At 28.6% G+C, this 24,633-nt stretch overlaps 1 protein-coding gene across 4 annotated transcripts; it reads left to right on the top strand.

Annotated features, from left to right (window-relative positions):
- The first annotated feature begins 3,699 nt into the window (after positions 1 to 3,699).
- Positions 3,700 to 16,776, top strand: LOC111681069 (V-type proton ATPase 116 kDa subunit a1). 4 transcript variants are annotated; one of them, XM_046956543.1, is made up of 6 exons: positions 3,700 to 3,846; positions 3,940 to 4,047; positions 13,960 to 14,099; positions 14,168 to 16,268; positions 16,339 to 16,510; positions 16,581 to 16,776. In XM_046956543.1, exons 3-6 carry the CDS (start codon positions 13,983 to 13,985, stop codon positions 16,672 to 16,674), a joined length of 2,484 nt encoding a protein of 827 aa, XP_046812499.1. In that variant the 5' UTR covers positions 3,700 to 3,846; positions 3,940 to 4,047; positions 13,960 to 13,982; the 3' UTR covers positions 16,675 to 16,776. The 4 variants fall into 4 exon arrangements, with proteins under 4 accessions (XP_046812499.1, XP_046812498.1, XP_023298554.2 ...); XM_046956542.1 differs by lacking the exons at positions 3,700 to 3,846; positions 3,940 to 4,047 and adding an exon at positions 6,081 to 6,607; XM_023442786.2 differs by lacking the exons at positions 3,700 to 3,846; positions 3,940 to 4,047 and adding an exon at positions 6,084 to 6,217.
- The last annotated feature ends 7,857 nt before the right edge of the window (positions 16,777 to 24,633 follow it).

Genomic DNA, 24,633 nt, shown 5'->3' with positions numbered 1-24,633 from the left:
CGATGATGAATCAGTCAGTTTTATATATGTATATAGATCTTTTTAACGTCCATTGACACTATGACTCAATTTGGTTCGTATTATAATGTAAAGGATATTTTTTAATATGATTGAAATATTTCATACTACACTGTAAATAACTATATACAAATTCCAGAAATATTTTTTTACTACCACAAGTAAGTACTGGGATTGTTATTCGAATAACAATTATTCGATTAGTCGAGGAAAAATTTTTGGTTTTCTTCGAAAGATGTTTGACGAATATTTAAATAAAATTTAATGTTACTTTTTATCAATATTTAATTATTTTTGAACAGAGAAATACACTAATACTAAGTATATCAAAAAACATATATATTTCAGTTTAATCGCTTAATAAAGATTCCCTTAATAGCCCGCATTTGGCCGGGCGCAAGGTCTTTCTAATCTATGGAATGTCCAACATGGGCTTCGCTTAATAAATATTTCCTAAATTTCCCCGGACTCAAGTATTTACCACTCTATAATATGAATAATAAAGATTTCCTTATTTCGTGTGATAAAAGTAAATAATAAAATAACTCCTTTTTGTTTTGGAGAGTTATTTCATGGGGAGTTATTTAATGACACTAAAATACACACATATTTCTCTACTTATGTTAAACATCATATACATATATCAGTTTCTACTTTGAAATTTAAAATAGGTTGAGATTTTGCTAGATTACTGACGTATAAGGGCATTAATGTACGCGCATCCGTTTTTCCCCGTATCTTAAGATTTTGAAAGTGTTTGGCAAGTTTTATTAAATTATTCAAAAAAAACTTTTATTCGTTATTAGCTTCCGGTAGGTAAGTGGTTAGTGTTCTAGTCTGGTGGACGGGAGGTGGTGGTTTCGATTCCCACCTGAAGCACTGGTTAAGAAGCGCACAACAGGTCCGATAGAGGCCTAGGTGTTTTTCTTCGGATTTGATGTATATGAGCAATTGTAAAAGTTTTTTAATTCCTTTGAAACTGAACTAAATTGTTAACAATTTGAATTATTGCCTGAATTGAGTTTTTTTGTTATTTTGAAATATAAAATTGCAAAAATATTCAAAAGCAAAAATTTTATGAAATTTTTAAAAATTTTGCAAAATTTCATTTTTTTTATTTTAAAAATTGATTTTAGGATTTTTATTATTTTCTGAAATAAATTAAAAAGTTTCTTATCGTGCTTTCAACCCCAATTTTTAAATAAATTCAGTTTAATGCATTGATGGTGGGGAAGCTAGTTCCTTTCATTTTTTATTTTTGCGATTCTATATATCAAACATCGACTTATACAAACATTTAATGAATAGGCATGAAGATAATGACAAAACACAATAGTTTGGGATCATAAATGTATTTAAAATGTCCCTGGCTAAAAAGCATTTTGCCAAGGCACATCATGGATGATGCTCAAAATTTTTCAAAATTATCACCATTTGCAAGTTTTCTTAATACTTTAAAGTAAAACTGGGGCGCATGAAAAAATTAAATAATCGTAGTTTTTGTGGGCCGATATTTTCACTCAAAATATTTTGTATGTGTCATCAAAAAAATTTTTTAATTTTTTTTAACTCTAAAAAACTAACTAACTATTTAACTAACTAACTAACTAACTAACTAACTATTCGTTCGAATAATGGAATAGTTTTTAAAATTTAGTCGACTGATCGAATAAAAACAATATTTTAAGTTTTTGTTCGAATAATTTTAAACGCGAATAATTGACAACCCTAGTAAGTGCTTTATACAAACAAATAAACAAAAAATCTTTAGGTTTATGCTTGTATTCTACGAATACTAGTACATTGGAAAAATAGCGCTGCATTTTCTCTTAAACTATAGCAAACATACTGTATATATACACAGTTCCCTTTTTTTTGGTGATAAATGATGTTTGAAACCCTAACAAAAGTATTGAAGTATCTTTTTAGCTCGTATTTGTTGTTTTTTTCATAACCATTGAAACCAACAAATACTTATGTTTACTGCAGTTTACAATGGAGCTGCCAACTCATCATCATTCACAGTAAATGACAAATGATTTTTTGGAATAATCCTAGTAAAATCAGCGTTGAGGAAGTGAAAAATAAAGTTAAATATATAACATTTTATGAATTACATATTTTGTTGCTAGATGAGCAATACAAAATAACCGCACAAAATAGAAAAAATTAAAATGAAATTTAATATTTTGCATAATCAATAATAAATCAAGAGAAATGGAGTTAAAGCATTACTTATGTCTATATGTTATATGTTTTTCATCTCGTTTGCTTTTATTTGAGGAAATAAAAACTTCAACTGCCACTAAGGCGTATGATTAATAATAATTACTATATTTATACAAAATATAGGTTCGATTGGAAACTCTTAAGATAATAATTTGGAATTAAATTTAATTCTATAAAAAATAATTATAAATTTCAACCATTACACCGTTATTCACAGTTATTTGATGTACTATGAAGCGCTATTTCAAACATAAAACATTTCCTATTGGGTCGGATTGCCAAACAAAAAATTATGAATAATAAAATGAGAAAACGTCATAAATTTTTAATTTATCGTAAAAACTTGCAAACTTTAATGTCATTCAAGTGCTAAAATGTTTAAAACTTAATTAAACAAAAGAAATGTTTAAGTTGTTGATATTTTGTCAAGTTACGTGCTTGATCTTTTGAAAGTTTTAGTTTTTTGTGTGTAACAGAAACACATCATTTGTAACAGGCAGATTTTAAATGTGAAAGAATGAGTGATTTAGATAGATAAAAACGTAAAACGAAAAAAATATTTAAGAAACTTTTTCTTGCATTTTAGTTAATATTCTTCATTATTTTAGCCGATTTTCATGAAAAGTGCGTGTAAGTATTTCTTAAAATTTGTATCTTTTAAATTTATTGCATATTCATTGAAGATGATTTATTAAATACTTGTTGGTAATTTTGTATGGAGAATTATAACATCTCCCCTATATCTATCTATAATAACATTGTAATCACAAACATAAATTTCATTTCAACGCTGCTCTTCCGTTTTGAATTTCCTGCAAACGCAGTGTCTAGACTATTTAAGTTTGCTGACATTTTTGTTGTCATTTTTTTAAATACGAAACTTTAAGATTTATTGATATGTCAGAGTAAGAAATAGCTATAGCTAAATAAATTCGTATTAAAATTAAAAATCGGAATTTAACTCTTTTGAGTAGCCTGAAAAACAACTTTTTTGTTTAAAGGTTACTTAAGAGTTAAGTGTAAAAGTATCTTTATGAAAACAAGCAAAAAGTTGTTCAATAAACATTAAATTTGAACACAACAAAATATTTGTATTATTTATTAACATACTCATATTGGAATATTGATTTAAACATCACATTTGTTGATTTATTTAATCATTTAAAATAAATATAACTTGCTGCTTGTATTTACATTTATTTATATACATTTTTGGTATTTCAAAAATTTCAATTGACAAGCATTTGATTTTTAGTTTATTTTTTATATTCGAATAGTAAACGTTGGTATGCTGCATTATAAAATTGAAATAAATATTTACACATGATAAAGTTTTTGATTGCAAAATTTAAAATAATTTTAGCATAAGTTAATAAAAACGATCAAAGTGCGTTATAGATTCCAAGTATTGTGCGGGAATACCAAATAATTAGTGTAAATTAAAATTTTTAAATACTAAATAAAATTGTTTTATATTGGTTTCTAAAAAGCAATTAGTTTGCAATGAATGCACAATGACAAAATCTATATTCATATGTTAATAATTTTAGTACAGAAGAAAAATTATTTAATAAAGGATTTTTTTATAAAAAATTGAAGGTATATATGTATATAGAATTACAAATTCATAATACTCCCAAATTAATATTGATCGTAATAGCACAATAAATATATAAACTTGGTCTTTGCTAGTTACGAACGTGTCAGAACGAAAAAAGATAGAGGCTACAACTTAAGGAAGCTGATAACGGGCGTTCGGTCAATTATCAATTGGTCACCATCAAATATAGTTTCAAAAATGTATGTTAAAAAAAATACAGTAATTGCTTAAGTCGTATTTTTAAGTAGTCAATGGACATTAGAGTCAATATCTGAAGGAATCCTTATCATCAGGAGGGTCAGTTATTATTCATGCTCATAAAATTCAGTAAAGAGATTTTGTTTCGTAAAGACTTTTTTGGATCAATTTTCATCGCTATACCGGAATTTTTTACAAGTTATGACTGTTTTTTATCTTCTACCCTGATTTGAGCAAAAATATTAACCCAATAAGCAGAACCCTTTGATATGACTTAAATATATATTTAGAAATTTATTTAAATTTCATATATAGCCTTGGAGAAGAAACTTGACCATTTTTGTTTTCAAATGGAAAATAAGTGTCTTCTCAATCAAAAAGGCAGTTACAAATCAAACATATTTTCTAAATGTATTTTAAATTTAACAGGTAAGAAATTATAGTCGGGCGAGGCAGATCATATAATACCCTACACCTATTACAAAAATAAAATGTGATTTGGTAATAATAATAAACCATTTAAATTTATTTGTACCTTGACTTTGATATACTAACATAAAAGGTTTCTTGTTGAATTAAATTGTGAACATTTATGTGAAATTTTGAGGGGGCTCTTCATAGGGCCTAGAGTCATATGAGGCCCTATAATTATAGAATTCGTGAGGGTCATTAAGTCTTGTATAGCAGCCTTTTGTCGAGATATGAGTATATTAAACATAATTATTAACTTAAAAGCCATAGTCGGGGGGTTCAGTTGTATGGGAGCTAGGTGAAATAAAAGACCGATGTAAACCATTTCATTGAATTATCTGTAAAATTGCGACCTGTATTATGATTATAAGATTTGCAAACCCTACTCGTAGTCATCAATATATACTGGACACATTGGAAGGTTATACAAAATCATCGGACGTGCCTAATCGTATACAGAATATGTTGGAAACTTTGAATCGCTGATCCCAGATAGAATGTCTTGGTCAAGCGAAACATTAGACATCTGCTCAAAATGAGCAAGTCTGAAGTTAGTAAGATGGTACGTATTTTAAGTGGACACACAGGATTACGAGCGCATCTATGCAAAATTGGACGTGCGGATTTAGACACATGTAGAGCATGTAGAGAGAAAAGTGGAACTCTGGAGCACTTTCTTTCTATAAAAGTTGAAAAAAGTATTGAAAACGATTCATCAATATTATATGCTAAATGTTCAATAAATTTCACAATGCACGAAATATCACGATATATATTGAACGTGTGACAGTGCCCATTGACTACACTTTTTTAATTTGTTTTTTTTTTTTTAACAAATTGAAAAACACCAAATAATGTTAAGAACATTTTCAAAATGTTTCACAGGTTTAATTCAATGTTTATTGGGAAAATCCATTTGGACATTATTTCGTATGACTTAAGAAATTTTTATTCTATTTGGTGAAATTAAAATTCCTTTTTCCCATATAATTATGACATACGAAAAAAACACAATATTAATCAGACAAATGTTAAAAAATAACAAATTTTCTTAAAAACCCCAAATGAATTAGAGACATAAAATAATGATAATGTCAATTTGTTAACAAACAATTTTAAAGTTCAGTCATAATTTAGCACATGACAAATTATTGTTAATCTTTAAGTGTTTGTAGATTTTTCTTCGTCAGAAAAAATGAAAATTATTTCTGTGATAAGAAATTTTACAACAACATTTGATGATAAAGTAAAATACATACATACATATGTTACAAACACCCAGTAGAGTTGGGTCATTGAAATTTCCATTAATAATAATTAACAATTAAACTTTGTTTGTATTTCTTTGCTGTTGTTCTTGTTATTGCTGTTCGATTTGTTTGATAAAAAAAAGAAAATATTGGTTTTGCAATTGTTAATGTTACATTACGAATTGCTTTTTTTAATATTTCATACGTTATAGATTAAAACAATTATTATCAAAAAAAAATATATGAGAAGAAAGATAGAATTGGTTGTATTTATTTCTATTATTTTCCAATTGAAAAAACAGTTTAGATGTTTGCAGGCCAAGTAGCAGGTTGTATCATTTAAAAAATCACCAAAATACCGTAAAATAAAACGGGAGAGTATAAACAATAATTACATTACGGTCGCTGGAAAATTATAAAAAGTGGTGTTTATTTATTTTAATTATAAACGGTAATTGAAAATGTTATTTAAATTAATTGTTTAAATAATCAAAATTAAATAATGTGTGCAATGACATATTATGGCGCAAACAAAAATAAATTATGTTAACAACTCAATTAAACACGTTCGACACTTTGAATGGAAAAAAGGTGTTAATTAATTTTTAACTGAATACAGGTGGCTGTGCGTCTGCAGCAATCACAAAAATTTATTGATTTCTGAATAAATATTTATCTTAACAAAAAATAAAAGAATTTGTAAATTGAAAAAAAAAAAATAAATAAAAATATGTTTAAAATGTTGGATTTTATGTCCTAATTTGTGTGCGCTATGTATTAAAACATTTTTGTGGAAATTTCAATTACTGGAAATATCAGCGATAATTCACCCTTGATACATGTATGTTATCAAAATTAAAATAATCACAATTCAGGTGAAAATTTATAAACTGTTGACCTTGAATTATTTTTGCTGACATACATATAAATGCATTTAATAGATTTTCAGAAGAATTTCAAATAAACAATGGACAATTGTTAAAATTTTCGAATCCCAAATTTCTTTTTATTCCGGTTTTTAGACAGATCGTTATAAAATTTATAAACTGTTGACCTTGTAGATTTTCTGGAGAATTTGAAAATAAAATAAATATATCGAGCAATAAATAACTGGTATTGGAATTGGTCAGTGTCCTTATCAAATCCTAAGACGATATAGTCATGTCTGTCCGTCCGTCAGAAAATGCGTTAAAATCTCTGTACAAAATTTTTTTGAGGTTTAATGGTGGGTATATCGGATTCGAAATTGTTGAGTTATTGTTTAATTTAAGTATAAAAGAAAGTGTTATAACATGTGTTTTTATACCCTGTGAGTCTATAGTGCTGAGGGTATTATGCGTTTCTGCTGATTTTTGTAACAACCCAAAAATATTGATCATACACCCACCTTAAAGTATATCAACCGGCTTAGAATCACTGAGAAATATTGAATAATTTTGATCCCACACCGACCTTAAAGTATATCAATCGGTCCGGAATCACTGAGTCGCTTAAGCTAGGTCTTCCATCTGCTTGTGTGTCCATGTAAATATATTGCGCACTATAAAGATAATTTGAAGAATTCGACAGGATAATGACAGAAGTCCTCTTACAATAAAGTTCGGTCAATGTATATAAGAAAGTTTTGATTACAATTGGAGTTAATGTTATTAAATTTATCTGTTTACAACACTTAACTGATTTCCGGCAGGTTATCCGGAAATTAGTTAGCTTCTTATGAGGCAAAACCATTCAAAAAACACTTCCGACCATAACGAAATATAGCAGGCTCATCAGTGAAATATTATCCCTCTTAAAATTGGCACAAATAAGTTTTACATAAGTATTAATGACACTGCAGATTTTTGTAATGATCGGCCCTTATTTGACCCTAGCCCCCATACAAACCCCTCTTTAAAAAATGTCTTAAACGGCTAAAATTGACTTGTAACCATTTGTATTGCAATGAACAACAATAAAACATAATGTTATTTAATTTGTTAGTTTGACTTATACTCCTATAAAAAGCCTCATTTAGAAAATTTTGTTTTTATCAATAAATTGCTTAAATACTTTGGAAGGTAAAATTCAACATAAAAGTTTCTTTATGAAAAACAAAAATTTTAAAAATATGCTCATGGTGTGGGATATTATATGTTGGGCCATGCCCGACTATACTTTTCTACTTGTTTTAATTTAAAGCTGCGAACCTGACGAGTACGGATACAGAATTTTTTTGTTTGTTTCAAATGAACATTGTACAAATACATTCAAGTTTTTTGTTGTGCTAGCTTTAACATTATGTTATTATATTATGTTGTTTCGGCCCTAGAGTTGTGAGAATTTGTCGACATTTATTGTTAAAAACATATGATAAATTGATATGATAAGTTTAAAACTCAATCTTATCAAAAAATTGACACTCGAGAACAATTAAGAACTACCTAGTTTCAAAACAAAGAAACAGTTTTATTAGAACAAGTGTGCCTAAATAAATTTTGAAGATAATTGTATAAAATTTGGTGCATGATCTTCTATTGTCCCAGGGATGAACCTTATTGAAAATGGTTAAGATCGGTCCATTATTTCACCTAGCCCTCATACTTACAACTGTACCCCCGAATAAGGCTTGTAAACATTGTAATCAAACTACAGGTCGCAATTTTAGAGATAATTTAAGGAAATTTGCACATGATCTTCTATTATACCGTAAACGAAGCCTATTGATTAACATCGGTTCATTATTTCACCTAGCCCCCATACAACTGAACCCCCGAATAGAGCTTGTAAACCTTGTAATCAAACGACAGGTCGCAGGAGACAATTCAATGAAATTTGGCACATTATCTTTTATGGTACTTTAGACGAAGCCTATTGAAAATTGTTAACATCGGTCCATTATTTCACCTAGGCCCTAAGAACTGAACCCGCCAAATAGGGCTCTTAAGTTCATAATTATGTTTAATATACTCGTATCTCGACAAAAAGCTGCAAAACCAAGTTATATACTAGTCTTGAAGACCCTGATGAACTTTATAATTATAGAGCCTCAATTATAGGACCCTAGCCCCTGTAAAAAGCCCCTATCAAAATTTTACTTAAATATCCACAGTTTTATTAAACAGTAAATAGCTTAAGTATATCTGAGGCAAGGTACAATTCAACTTAAATGCTTTATTATGAAAACTAAATCACATTTTATTCGTATACAGGTGTAGGGTATTATGTGGTCGGCCTCGCCTGAATATAACTTCTTACTTGTTTTGATTAAAATTAAGATTATAGTGGCAATAAATGTTGCTTAGTAACAATTATGACATACATTTGTGAGTAAAATAATTATTAATATAAAAGTGTTTTAAAAATAACTATTATCGTTACCATAAATCAACTAAAACTAAAGCCAGTATTGGTATAAAAAATTTTGGTCCTTATTAAATTTGTTTGGTTCAGACTTAACACTTTCTGTGTGGGCTCCTTATTGCTTTCAATAGATAGCTAGACGCACAGTCATAGCATGATCCTCTTATAATTTAATAATGATTTAAAAAATTATATACTTTTGAGCATTTATGACATTACTACGTTCAAACATGTCAAATATTGGACAAAAATGACGTAACCACAATTTTGTAGAAATGTTTTCTTGATCTTACTTTTAATTGAGCATAATGTCGAAAAGAATAGTAATAATATTTTAAAGTAATAAATTCAAGTATATACATATTATGCGTGAGTAAACAAATACTTTTTTAAAGGAAATTTAAATGTCGACTTTTAAAGAGCCACGTCTTTTTTGTCAAACTTACCTTAACAAAATAACTTACCAAGAACATTAAATTATTTGAAAATATATATTAAATTTGATCTATAAATTCTATCTATAAAAATATTTATTTATAAAATTTGTTAGTCTAAAAAAAATTATAACATCCACGAGTTATGTGTACTAAAATTACTTATTATTTATTACTTATAAAACTAATTTATTACTTAACCGTTTTTTACTCATATAAATCTCGCACATAATGTAAAATTTATTAAATTGTTTACCACCATTAAATACTCATAAAATTGCATTTTCAAAAAATGTTGGCTTCATTTGTTATACACTAAAGATTTTATTAATCCTTATCTTAATGATTAGACAATTATCGGAATTGGTGAGGTTTTGAAAATAACAAAATAACACGATAACGATAATATTATCATAATTGATTATTTCGATTGTATATCAAAGTCAAATGTATTAAGTGACGTAAAGCACGTGATTGATCATGTGAGAGAGAAAGAGAAAAAAATAAATAAGAGATACTAAGTCTACAATTTAACAGCAATTAAGCATAAAATATTTTATAGTAATTATAATTGGTAAAAAGAATTAATTATTCATAAGATTGATTAAAGAATTTTTACAAATTTGGCAAGTTGTTAAATATAATTGATAATGTTGAACTTTTTTTTTATTTTTTTGGAACAAAATTTTCCCACCATTTGTCATTATTTTAACTCAATTTAATACTTTTAATATATTTGTATTTAAGTTGTCAAATTAAAAAAAATCAATACAATTAAAGGAATATTTAAAGACTTTAGTGATATTGTGAATAAATAGAAATAAATATTTAAGATACATTATAAATTATTCTTAAAATATTTCTCAAACATTAGAAATATATTAAATGTAGATACTTCAACTACTATCAAGAAAGATTATAATGAAAATAAAACAAACTATCAATTATATTTATTCATATCCGACTTTATGATGAGCTATAAAACACCTGAGAAAAGAAAAATAGAAGTAATATGGCCTATACAAAATTTGAAAGAGATATTGAAGTGACGAATGCAAAACGATTCTATGCAACTAAATTTGAAATCAAAATATGTGTGAGGGAATGCCATAAGGTCTAAACACAAAGGATTACGAGCATACAATACATGGCATTCGTCTAAGTTAGATCGAAGTATCTTGGAAGTGATGTTATTCTGGAAATAACATTCCTCACTAAAACTGAGTTTCTGAACATTAAAAAATAATGCATTAAGTGGACTATTTAATAAAAATGAGCGTACAATAGGTCCGATAGGAGCCTACACAGAAAAATTATCGGTAGTTTATTTTCAATTAACATGTTTTAATTTTCTTTATTTTTTATTTAAACAAATTTTTATTTGTCTTAATTATCTCGTTTTTTGAACTAAAGTGTAAAATTTTAATAAAATTTTTAATTAATTCAAGTAATTTTTTAATTGATTTAAAAAAATTTTCTGGCCTTCTTTTCTATTTTAGATTTATTTTTAATATATTTTTTTTTTTTGAATTTTTGTGCTAGCAATATTTAAAATTCTTAAATAGTCCATAAATTTTTAGGTATATAATATTCAAGTTTCTTTGCAATTTACGAAACACTTTATATGTTAAATTGTGTCAATAAAGTGATAATTTTTGAAAATGCTGAACGCATTGTTAAAAGTCTAGTATTCCTAGTATTCTGTTGTGTGTAATAGATTAATAATTTGATTGTTTTAATCACCTTCTTAATTGATTTATAAAAATTCTCTATCAAACAGTTTAATTTATTTGATTAATAAATTAATAAAAAATCAATTTTATATTTATTAAATATTTAATTTATACAATTAATGAATTAATCAATTTTAAATCTTGTCTCAATTAGTGACATTAATTGTTCTGATTAATTTGTTATTTGGAAAAATTATATATTTTTACTTTTTTACAAATTTGGTAATTGATATCATCATTTAGATTATAGATGCAAAACTTGCTTGATACAATTATTTTGATAATTAAAACTCATTTTCAGTTTTTTCTGAAGGATTTTTCTAAGGATTTTTGTACTATACCTATATCCTCCTATCAACTGAGAAGAATCTGAAGACCTCGGATATGTTTAGAATTTAAATTCTCAAGAATGTTTTCCAAAAATTTTTTTTTCAAAATTACAAATTCGATCGTATATAACAGAAATATGAGCAAAATTGTGTGACAATCTCTAAAAATTGCGTCCAAAAAAATTTTTTATAAATATGTAGACGCAAGACAGCAGCAACATATACATTAGAACGACTCACAAAAAAACCCTCAAAATATTCTCTTTTATATAATATGATGTTACCTAAAATATTTTGGTTTAAGTGTTGTCCGTTCGTGAGTTGGATAGTATTCAAGAAAATATCCTATGGGGAACACGACTTTTCATGTTTAATTCAATATTTTACCAGCTTCAAAAAATCTTTGTTTTGTTTTATGATAGTTCGCAAAGTATTTTAAGTCTATCGATGGCCGTTCATGAGCTGGACCGGTTACTAAAAAGTCTTTATTCAGTTATACATTTTGTTTATATTAATGAAAAACCTAGCAATTTTAAATTTTTTGGAATATGACAATTAATATTTAATGATTATTTATGATTAATACATCTTTAGTCGCGTCTTTAAAATCCTTTTCATTCGATGCCCCACATTGGATATATTGTTTCAAAAGAAAACTAAAATTAAAAAAAAAAATAATTCAAAAATAAATTTCTTTAATTTGGTCCAGCATACGAACGGCCATCGCTAGACTAAATATTTTGGGAATTATCATTAAACAAAGCAAGGTAAATTTTTAGATGGGTAACAAAAACGCGTTTTTTATTTCCATACATAGTGAGTCGGTCTTATATACATATATTCTGTTTTCTTGTGACTACGCTATACTCGCTATACTTGCTTGAATCAATTTATAAATTAAATGCAAATTAACGAAAAATATTCGTAACAAAACTCCTTTGTCTTGCTGTTCATCTATCGACCTCTCTACAGACATATACAAAGAGATGAATCGTTAAGAAATTTAATTTAATATATGTTTATATAACTTACAGTAATGTTTAACTACCAGTAATATTTTTATTTAGAGTTCATAATTTATGATAAACACTAAAATAATTTTGCGATAGTAGTGTGGAAAATATAACAGGTTTAGACCAATCATAAACTATAGTAGGTCTAATATAAAGTATTTTTTGAATATTTTTAGTAAATTATATATTTTAGTCAAATTTTATTTAAAGTAAAATACAACATTATATTAGTCACGTGGTACTCAAGCATTCAATATATAAAATTCAAATTACTTTATATTAAAGTGTAGTTCTTTGAAAAAATATATCACTATAGAAATTCTAAACACACTTAAAGCGTAAATACTTTAAATACAATTTTCAAGTGTTCGTATCTTATCTTTTGCCATTCATCACTTTGTATGATTATTATATACAAAATACAATTACTTAGACTGTTTCAATACAAACACTCCAACAACTAGTATTAAAAATAATCAATGTATACATTATATTTTCTACAACTGAAGTGTATATTTATTTTAAAAATAGTTATTGATAATATCATTAAAATTTAATGAATGTATATTTAATTTAGTTTTATTTACACTAGTATTTATTGTGGTATATTTTAACAGGCAGTTGAGTTATAAATACCATACCAGTCGAACTATGAACATATGTAAATTTATTAATGATTTATTTGATCTATGCTGAATTGTTTTTGACATACATATCTCGATATTTATGGGAGCGTCGGACTATTTGCTAAGTAAGAAAAAGTTATAAAATATTTTTAAAAATATCATGTTTGTCGAATTCTATGTTATCAACTTGGGAGGTAATGATTACATATTAAATTAAAATTACCATTCTTAATTTTTAAACTTCGATTACATGTATTTTTTATTTGTAAAACTTCAAATAATTGCAATTGGTTATTGCTTAATGTGTAACTGAGAAATAACAATTAAGTACTTTTAATTGTAATTGAATTTTACTAATTACAATTGTTTTTAATTGTTATTAAGGTATTATTAATTACAAATTACATGTAATTCTAAAGCACACAAATTTAAAATTCCTCAATTAGAATTACAAATAATTTAATGGGCAGAACCTTAATTAGTAATTACTAAAAATGTAATTGAAAATGTAGTCATTACCCTACTGCCTCCTGGTTAATACCACAATTATTAAATGAATTATTAACAATTGATTTTATGTTAAATTTAGTCAAATTTTTTGTCGCCATACTGAAGGTTGATTTTAGATAAATAACACACTAAAACCTGATCTATACTTAAATTTTCATTATTTTTATATTTCTATTTATGAAATCAAAATTATTCTGTTCTTTTAGTTTAATTAATAAACACCAGCATCATGGGTGACATGTTCCGAAGTGAAGAAATGGCCCTGTGCCAAATGTTTATACAACCTGAAGCTGCTTATGCATCTGTAGCCGAGTTAGGTGAAAGAGGATGCGTACAGTTTCGTGATGTAAGTGCAATAAATTAAACATATTTAATTAAAAAAAAGTTTTTAACTAAAATTTATAAAACTTTTAGCTTAATGGTGAAGTGAACGCTTTTCAACGAAAATTCGTCTCGGAGGTACGTCGTTGCGATGAATTGGAACGTAGAATACGTTATATTGAAAACGAATTGCGCAAGGATGATATTGCTTTGCCTGCTCTGAATGAAGACGATGAGCCTGGAGCACCAAACCCGCGTGAAATTATTGATTTGGAGGCTAAATTAGAGTCCATCGAGACTGAACTAAGAGAGCTTAGCCATAATGGTGTAAACTTAGATACAAATTTCATGGATATGACAGAATTAAAGCAGGTTTTGGAAAATACAGTTGGTTTCTTTTCGGATCAGGAAATCTTAAATTTAGATACCAACCGTTATATTGATCCTTTGGAGCAAACACATCAAACCAGAGGTCAATTGGGCTTCGTAGCTGGTGTTATAAAGCTAGAAAAGTTCTTTGCTTTTGAACGAATGTTATGGCGCATTGGTCGCGGTAACATTTTTATTAAACGCAGTGATTTAAGTGGCATGGTAAAGGATCCTGAAACCGGACATCCCGTTCTGAAGACAGTATTCGTAGCTTTCTTCCAAGGTGAACAATTAAAGCAAAGAATTAAGAAAATATGTCAGGCTTTCCATGCTTCGGTCTATCCTTGCCCCAGTGCTCACAATGAGCGCGAAGAAATGATCAAGGACGTATCCACAAGATTGGAAGATTTGAAGATGGTTTTAAATAGTACAGCTGATCATCGTAATCGTGTGTTGGTGGCTGCAGCACGCAATGTACCCGCTTGGAGTATAATGATTAAAAAAATGAAGGCCATTTATCATACCTTGAATATGTTCAACATGGATGTTAGTAACAAGTGTTTGATTGGAGAAGGTTGGGTGCCCACCAAAGATTTGCCTGTTGTTCAGAATGCTCTGGCATTGGGCTCTAAATCTGTTGAAAGTACAATTCCATCTTTCTTGAATGTCATTGAGTCTAATGAACAGCCTCCAACATTTACTAGAACTAACAAATTTACCAATGGCTTCCAAAATTTGATTGATTCCTACGGTGTGGCTTCGTATAGGGAAGTCAATCCTGCTTTGTATACATGCATTACTTTCCCCTTCCTGTTTGCTGTGATGTTTGGCGATTTGGGACATGGCTTTATTTTGTTCTTGTTTGCTTTATACATGGTCCTGAAAGAGAATACTCTGCGTAAAATTAAGGGAGAAATTTTCAATATATTCTTTGGCGGTCGTTATATTATACTGTTGATGGGCCTGTTCTCCATGTATACTGGATTCATTTACAATGACGTATTCTCCAAATCAATGAACATTTTCGGTTCCAGTTGGAGAGTGCGGTATAACACTACCACCGTACTGACAAATAATTTCTTACAAATGAATCCCGAATACCATGTTAGTGGTGTCTATCCTCTTGGTTTGGATCCCATTTGGCAATTAGCAGATAATAAGATTATTTTCTTAAATACCTATAAAATGAAACTATCCATTATCTTTGGTGTTATTCACATGATTTTTGGAGTTATCATGTCCCTAATCAACTATTCCTACTTTAAAAAGACCGTTAATATTTTCATGGACTTTATACCACAGATTATTTTCCTAACATTACTTTTCGGTTATATGGTATTCATGATGTTCTTTAAATTTGTCCGATATTCAGCAGTAACTGATGAAGAAGCTTTAACTCCCGGATGTGCTCCATCTATATTGATTCTTTTTATTAACATGATGTTGTTTAAAAGTCAGACTCCCTTAGATGGTTGCAAGGAATTTATGTTTGAGGGTCAAGATACAGTGCAAATGGTATTCGTTATTATTGCTGTTATTTGCATACCTTGGATGTTGTTGGGTAAACCATTATACTATATGTGTAAACGTAAGGCTGCTGCAGCAACTGCTGTTCATGCAAATGGTGATATAGAAATGAACGGTGTACAAGACAAGCCTTCAACATCTACAGAAGTTGGCGGTCATGGAGGACATGATCATGAAAATGAACCCATGGGAGAAATATTTATACAACAGGCAATTCATACCATTGAGTACGTGTTGAGTACTATTTCCCATACAGCTTCATATTTGCGATTGTGGGCTTTGTCATTGGCTCATGCCCGTAAGTATTTAAAAATATTTTAAACATGTCCTCTCAAATAAATATCAATGCTAACTTTTTATTCTTTCAGAATTATCGGAAGTTTTATGGAATATGGTCATGCATATGGGCTTCTTATCAAACAGCTATGTTGGCGTAGTAATGCTTTTCTTAATGTTCGCTTTTTGGGCTGTATTAACAATTGGTATTTTGGTATTAATTGAAGGCCTTTCTGCATTCTTGCATACTTTACGTTTGCACTGGTAAGTTGTTGTTAAATATTGTTTAAACTAAATTTGTATTAAATTTTATTTTTTCATATTTTTCTAATAGGGTCGAATTCATGAGCAAATTTTATGAAGGTTTGGGATATGCCTTCCAGCCATTTAGTTTCAAAGCTATTTTAAATGGTAGCGAAGAAGCTTAAAGTTATATATATGTATGTATATATAGTTTATGTGAACATCTAAATAAACGAATAAATTGTTTAACGATAATAATGCTACTTCATATAACACCGTACAACAAATTGATTTTTTGCTGATCGTTTTTTCTTTTAAGAAGACTTTAAATTTTGAAAGGAAGAGTAACTATAATTATATTTAACTAAAATTTGGTTCGGTCTAGTAGGTCATATGGGTTTCGAATGAAAGAGAAGAATAACAGTATTCTTACGAATGAAATAATTTTAAAATATAACAAGTTAGAGTTCTATATTCGGCTGAGCCGATTCTTAAATACCCTCCACCAGCTACTTTTATATTAATACATTTTTAGTTGATCAAATAATTGTTTTCTCATGTCTTAAATAGAAGATTTAAACAGTTTAAATTTGTTACAATTAAAATATTTATTGAACATAACGCTATTTTTATAGCGCCTTAAGATATGCTTTAACGATATTTTATAATGTGCATGTATGCATGTGTGTGAAAGATTTAAGGATTTTCAAAATACATTTATATAATTTTGTTTTACACAAATTGATAATGCATCTACGGTTATATTGCTTTTAGGGGCAGGACCTAGTATAGGAGAATTCACCAAATATATACCGATCGTAAAAAATTCTTTAAGCAAAATTTCTGTACATAAAATTTTTTATCTTTATCGTAATTTGGTAATAAGTAATATGTGTTCAAGTGATTTTATGAAGGGAACCTTGCATGAAACTGACCGCATCTAGGTTATGGAGCGATCGTGAAAAAAATCTTGATATAGAATTTTTCTATACCAAACTAATATTTGTTGCATTATTTGATAATGAGTAATGTGCGTTTAAGATTTTCGTAAAAGGGCCTTCTATAAAAGCTATGACCAATTATGCATATACAGACAAAATTTAAAAAATCTGTATATATATCTATATTTGGTAATGAATATTGTACATTAAAGTGATTTTCTGGAGGGGACCTAGTATGATCGTAGAACCATTTTACAGTAATTTATGTATATAAGAGCTACATATGTGCTATCAAGAGCAACGGAAGCTATGAAGAAAGATGAACCGATCATGAAAAAAATTTTGAAATAACATTTCAGTGTACAAAAATAGTACGTATTAGCCAAATTTGTTATGGGTATCATTATTTAGTAATGAGTTATGTGCCTTTAAGTTTTTTTCTGAAGTGGACCTTGCATAGGAGCTGTGATCAATTATGGGCCGTTAGGAATACGATTTCACAGTAATATTTCTGTGTATATGAGCAATACTTGTGTCAAACTTTGTATGGTTATTTAAATTTAGCAATGAGTTGTGTGCGTTTAAACGATTTTCGGGAAGGGACCTTGTATGCTATGACCAATTATGGGCCGATCCGAAAAAACTTTCATAGTGATATTTCTGTATATGTGAGCAATATATCTAACAAATTTTATAACTTTGTATGGTTATTTCAATTTAGCAATGAGTTGTGTGCGTTTAAGTGATTTTCGGGAAGGGACCTTGTATGCTATGACCAATTATGGACCGATCCGAAAAAAACTTTCATAGTGATATTTCTGTATATGTGAGCAATACATCTAACAAATTTATATGGATATCTTAATTTAGTAATGAGTTATGTGCGTTTAAGTGATTTTCGGGATGGGACCTTTTATGGGAGATATGAACAATTATGTACTGATCGGAAAAAAATTTCAAAGTAATATTTCTGTTCATAAGAGGAGCTATGATCAATTATAGGCCGATAGAAAAACAATTTCACAGTAATATTTTTGTGTGTATATGAGCAATACTAGTGTCAAAATTTGTATGTTTAGTTAGTTAGTTAGTTAGTTAGTTAGTTAGTTAGTTTGGAATAAGGATTTATATACATCAAATCCAAAGAAATACACCTAGGCCTTTATCGAGCCTGTTGTGCGCTCCTTAACCAGTGTCTAAGGTGGGAATCGAACCCACCACCTCCCGATGTGAGGGCAATACTTGTACCAAATTTTTTATGGATATCTTAATTTAGTAATGAGTTATGTGGGTTTAAATGATTTTCAGGAGGGGACCTTGTATGGGAGCTATGATCAATTATGGACCGATCGGGAAAATCTTTCACTGTAATATTTCTTTGCATATGTGCAATACTTATTCCAAATTTTATAAGGAAAACTAAATTATGTAAAGAATTATGCTCGTTTAAGTGATGGGAGTTATATCCAATTATGAACCGATCCAAAAAAATTTTATAAATTCCGTTGATATAATATATTAATTTGAAAAATTTTGTGAAGATATCAACATTCTGATGGAGTTGTTTTAAATTTTGATACATAACTTTTCCCGATGTGAACCGATTTTGCTCATTTTCAATACCAAACTGTAAATGAATATTTTGGCCTATTTTCGTTAATTTATATTGCTTCGTTTTAACCGGTGCGTGTTTTACACAGACAGACGGACATAGCTAAATCGAATCAGAGTTACATAAGGACCCTGAATATATACCTTGTTGGGTTTTAAATGAATATTTCTTGGTGTTACACACGGAATGACAAACTTATATATACCCTCTATCACCACTGATAGTGGTGGAGGGTATAAAAAATAAAAAGATGTCCTTTAGAATTTTAGTCCTTTAGTATCCAATTTTTTTTAAATATATGTTAAATGAATAATATGGAGTTTCTAAAATTTTATGTTTATCAGTTTCTTGCAAAAAATATTAAAAGATAAGTTATACACATTTACTTTAATTAAAAAAATATGTTTGTTGGAAAAAAATTATATAATAACCATAGAATACCACTTGAAAGTTAAAACAACTTTATTTTATAGTGGCCGGAAATAATGTCTATGGAGTTTATTACACTTTCATTAGTCTCAGTGGCATAAAGGCCATGGATTACAAATAGTCCAGTTATTATGATAGTGCTTGATAAAGCGAATCCGATACCCCAAATACACCGGAGACTTTTTTATTTGAATCCAAAATACAACATGCAGCAAAGTAATGAGCAATTCTATACAGGATAAGAGTTCTACTTTCTTAAATCCTACACACAATAAATCTAATTATTGTATTTTTTAATAAAAACTATAAACTTCTGTATGAGTTAAAACAATTTAATGGATATCAATTGAATGTGGTAAATACCAACATTCTCCCACATAGATAAAAACTTAAATAATATCCTTAATGGTTTTTATACTTTCATATCCTACAAGGTTTTTCACATTATTATTTTTTTAAACAATATCGTAGAGAAAATGACACTCCGTTTCACATTGTCTAATCTCATATTTTTATTCATATTATTTTAGCTAAAAAAATCTTTGAAGTTTTCTGATGTGAAAAATTTATTAATTAATTATCTGGGAATATTAAAAAAGGTAAAAAAAATAACAAATAGAGATATGAACACCAAATTTGAAAGAGATATACTCCATTTAATGTCATTTTTTATAAATATATTTTTTGGAAAAAATTTTATACAATTTCAAGGATTAACTTTTATAAGGATATTTTTTTACCTTTGTAATCTTAAACAAGTATGAATATATAGTCGGATATTGCCGACTATATGATACCCTACACCAGTCACTGTGTTTAAAAAAGTGGATCATTTTTAAAAAAATAAAGCTTTTAATTTGTTCTTTAACCGTATTTTGGGATATTTTTACGTATAAGATGGCATAGGGGAGTAAGGGAAATATGGGCCTATCCCTATAAATTTTGGTAGAGGAATTTAAGCCTATCTCAAAGTTATTTATGTAGATTTTAATCGTTTTATTATAATTTATAAGTGAATTTTGACCTTCAAGACATTTTCTGAAGGGGAGTTTGTATGGGGGCTAGGGTCAATGAGGCCCGATCACTATAAAAATTAGCAGTGTCATTCATCGTTCTATAAAACTATGTTTTCCATGAGAATTGAAGTTACCTGGTAATGAAAGTTTTTACATTTCTGATTTCTTTAAGACAAAAAAGTAAAAAAGTTATGATTCGGCATAGTTTATAAGACACCGAAATAAATGTGCCTACACAGAAAAAAATTAAATTTAACTTCGATTTTTATAAATATTTTTGTTTTTTTTTATATCGAATTTGTTTGATATTTACACAGAAGGAACATATTTTCTAACAAACACTTTATTGAAATAAATTTAGTTTTTAGTAAATATATATTAATAATATTTATTTCAGTAAATATTTAATAAATATTTTTGTTAGACTTTTATTTTTATGTCAGCATAAGAAATACAACAATAAATGTATTAAAGTCAATTGATATAATTCTTATTTGGTTTATAACATTTAATGTATAAGTGTTTCAGTTTTCACAGTATAAAATAATGTGAAATAAAGTAGTTTAGTAAAATTTCAAAGGGCAAACAAGCAATAGAGAGCGTGAGCTGCGAGTTCAGCGTGGGCATCTCACCAACGCACAGTGGTAAATTCCGGACAAAAATCTATAACTTTTTTATTTTTTTAAATAAATAGTCCCCGTGTAAGGTTCTTAAATGCTGATAATTGAGTTAAAATACTAGTAAAGAAACGAAATTTGAAACAAATTTATTTTATAGGAACCTATTTCCTAATTCGAAACAAACAAGTTTTATAGGAATCTAAAATTCACCGTAAAATTTTATAAGAATTGGTCCTATCCCTTATAAAAGGATCCTTAAGAAAAAGGATGTAACTGAGTGATAAATATCAGCATAAACATAAATATCAACATAAACAAGTTTATAGGCAGTGAATTCCTTCTGGCAAACTGTATTTCGTTCAGCCAATAATTGACCCTTCCCTCCTCCATTTGATTTTGTACTACTGATAATATGTCGTGCCGTTGTCTATTTTTATGAAGTTGTAATTAATGGAAAACTTCAGCAATTGTAATAGACGAAGTCATTAAAAATGCAATTGTAATAGACGAAGTCATTAACAATGCTCTAGTTACTAGAGTTGCAGGAAGACATAGATGAAATGTATAATACTTATTCATGATAAATAACAATGTTCACCAAACCTTTTATAGACCCTTTTCTACGGTCTTTAAAAATTTGCTTTTAAGTAGGCTACAATCATTTGATTAATCGGAAAAAATAAACCGCACAAAAGCGCAATAACCACATGGAAAAATCATTTACTAATAGTACTACAAAATACGTGCTAATTTACAAAAAAAAACTGAGAGGAAAAACCATAGCCTTCATTTTTGTCAGTTTGAAACTTAAGTGTAAAATTTTGATTAAATTTTTAAATGATTCAATTAATTTTTTAATCAATTGAAAAAATTTTCTGGCCTTCTTTTCTATTTATTTTTAATATTTTATTTTTAATATTTTATTTTTAATATTTGATTTTGAATTTTTGTGCTAGCAATATTTATAATTCTTAAAAAGTCAATTATGAAACACTTTATATGTTAAATTTTGACAATAAAGTGATAATTTTTGTGCATGCTGAAAGCATTGTTAAAGGTTTAGTATTTCTTTAACGTTGTGTGTAATCGATTAATAATTTCATTGTTTTAATCACCTTCTTAATTGATTTTAAAAAAATTCTCTATCAAACAGTTTAATTTATTTTATTAATAAATTAATAAAATATCAATTTTATATTTATTAAATATTTTATTTATACAATAAATGAATTAATCAATGTTAAATCTTGTTTCAATTATTGACATTAATTGTTCTGATTAATTCGTTATTTGGAAAAAATATATATTTTTATTTCTTTTTACAAATTTGGTAATTGATATCATCATTTTGGTTATAGGTGCAAAACTTGCTTGATACAATTATTTTCATAATTAAAACTCATTTTCAGTTTTTTCTGTGTATTGTAGCTCCAACCACTTTCACCACTGATTCCAAAACTACATAGTTGCATAAAACGTACTTAAAAATTTTAGGAAAAATATAAAACATTTAAATGTATACTTTTACAGATTCTTTTTATTGCACATTTGACCTGTAAACATTTTATAAACACATTTTTTATTTTGTTTATTCTCATATTTGCAAAACATTATGTTTATTTTATATTTATTTCCCATATTCAATACCAAAATTTACAACTTCGTTTTTTTTTTTCTTTTTTTATTAAAATTCCTCAAAAATGAACTGTCAAAAAAATATATGCATATTTCTCGTTTACAAAAAATAAAACTATTTCGGGCTATTTAACGGTGTGAAAATGGACAAAACAATTAAAAAATGTATTGTCACATTTTCGCGAAAAAGTTTTGCAATGTGTTAGCACCCTAAAGAACTTGGTGGAAAGTATCCCTCCTCCCTGGGACGGCGCTAAGCTGGGACTGGCAAAGAAGAGCGAGCTTCCGGTGCTCTTAAAGTCCACCGTCTACATAAAAGGATGGGGCAGTAAACTGGGTAATGTACGTATACTGGAAATTTTTGGTGGTCAAAATGCTGGGACGTCTTTCACAGGAAAAAAGAACCTGAGATAACTTTATTTGTAATAGGTATCAACCAGAAATCTATGCTAGTCTTGGCAAGAATAAAGGTAGGGCTTATTTCGTCTCTAAAGCTGTCATATTCAAAATTGGGAAGGTGCCGATTGGAAGGGCTCTTACAGCAAGCCTCGACACTAAAATATCTAAGACCACATCATCAGTAGCTTTGTAAAGGTGTCAACGTTAAGGAGGCAAATTCTAAAAGCAAGGAAGGTACTACTAACTCACTAACCAAATCCTGACTATCGAAGATAACAAATTCCTATCCATAATTCATGTCCGACCGAAATCTATGGTCGATAACACGGCAGGAGGCTGGAGGATATGGAGGAGACAATTAAACTCCTAATGGACTCCCATTTCCCATCCGGTATATCGAATAATATAGATGATATTGGAGGAAGGGGAGGCTAACACACAATACAGATGGAGGCGGGACTGGTTTCCGTACATCTGCGTCAGATATTCACTACATGCTTCAAATTCAGATATACCCCCATTAAATGGCAGGATTCAAGGTAATATTTACACCTAAGCCAGGGAAACCTAGCTATGCGACAATTAAGTCTTATCGACCGAGTCTTATTTCCTTCCAACTTAAAACCTTTGAACGGATAGTCGATAAAGTGGTTAAAAGCATTACTCAAAAAAGTCCTAAAATTTAAGCATGCTTATGTAAAGGGACGATAGGTGGAAACCGCTTTACACGATGTTGTCCACTACATAGGTGTATCATTTGATAGCAAATATGCATTGACATCGAAGGCGCCTTCAATAACGTGCACACTGATACTCTTATCAAATCCCCAGACCTGTTTTATTTTGACCGGGTGTTCCGTAACTGGTTGCTAAGGAATAGATGGATAAGCTGCGAGATGAACGATATAACTATCAGGAAAAAGGTATTTCGCGGTATACAACTGGGTAGCACTTTGTCACCTTTACTCTTGGTTACCACGATTAAAAGCCTCCTAAGGACCCTAACCAAGAAATAAATTATACCTGTCTGCTATGCAGACAATGTAGTAATACTTTTAAAGAGAAAGGATCCAAATTAGAAAAGCTGAGGAGAGTCTGAATACGGCCTTAAGCTGGGCTCAACCGAGAGGCCTCAATGTTAACCTGGCAAAAACGGAAATCTTTTCTTTTAGAAGAAAGAAAAATTTTTCTACATATATTAACCTCGCTTCCTGATACTAGATACTAGTGACATGCAAAGTTATAGAGGACAGGATCAACAAGGCACATTGGTGCCGGGCGATATGAAGGAGAACTATAGGCATGAAATGGGGTCTTAGTCCTATTATGACAAATTGGCTTTATAAAAGTACTAGCTATACCCAGTGTGCTTCGCTACCCTCACCGTAATGGAATAAAATAAATATCATTATTGTAAATGTATATATATCTGCAATATCAAAAATTCCCCTTTTAGAGAACTCTTTAAGTTTGATTTTATGATTCTAGTCTC

Source organism: Lucilia cuprina, chromosome 2, assembly GCF_022045245.1.
Source record: "Lucilia cuprina isolate Lc7/37 chromosome 2, ASM2204524v1, whole genome shotgun sequence".
Classification (NCBI taxonomy): Eukaryota; Metazoa; Arthropoda; class Insecta; order Diptera; family Calliphoridae; genus Lucilia; species Lucilia cuprina.
The sequence above is the reverse complement of the archived record's forward strand: the minus strand, read 5'-3'. Positions and strand labels throughout refer to the sequence as shown.

What these genes read in the sequence shown, in the direction of transcription:
- LOC111681069 (XM_046956543.1), top strand. Translation starts at nt 13,983, where the DNA reads ATGGGTGACATGTTCCGAAGTGAAGAAATGGCCCTGTGCCAAATGTTT. An exon ending in GATGCGTACAGTTTCGTGAT is followed by an intron (nt 14,100 to 14,167) that starts GTAAGTGCAATA and finishes TAAAACTTTTAG; the next exon opens with CTTAATGGTGAAGTGAACGC. An exon ending in CATACTTTACGTTTGCACTG is followed by an intron (nt 16,511 to 16,580) that starts GTAAGTTGTTGT and finishes TTTTTCTAATAG; the next exon opens with GGTCGAATTCATGAGCAAAT.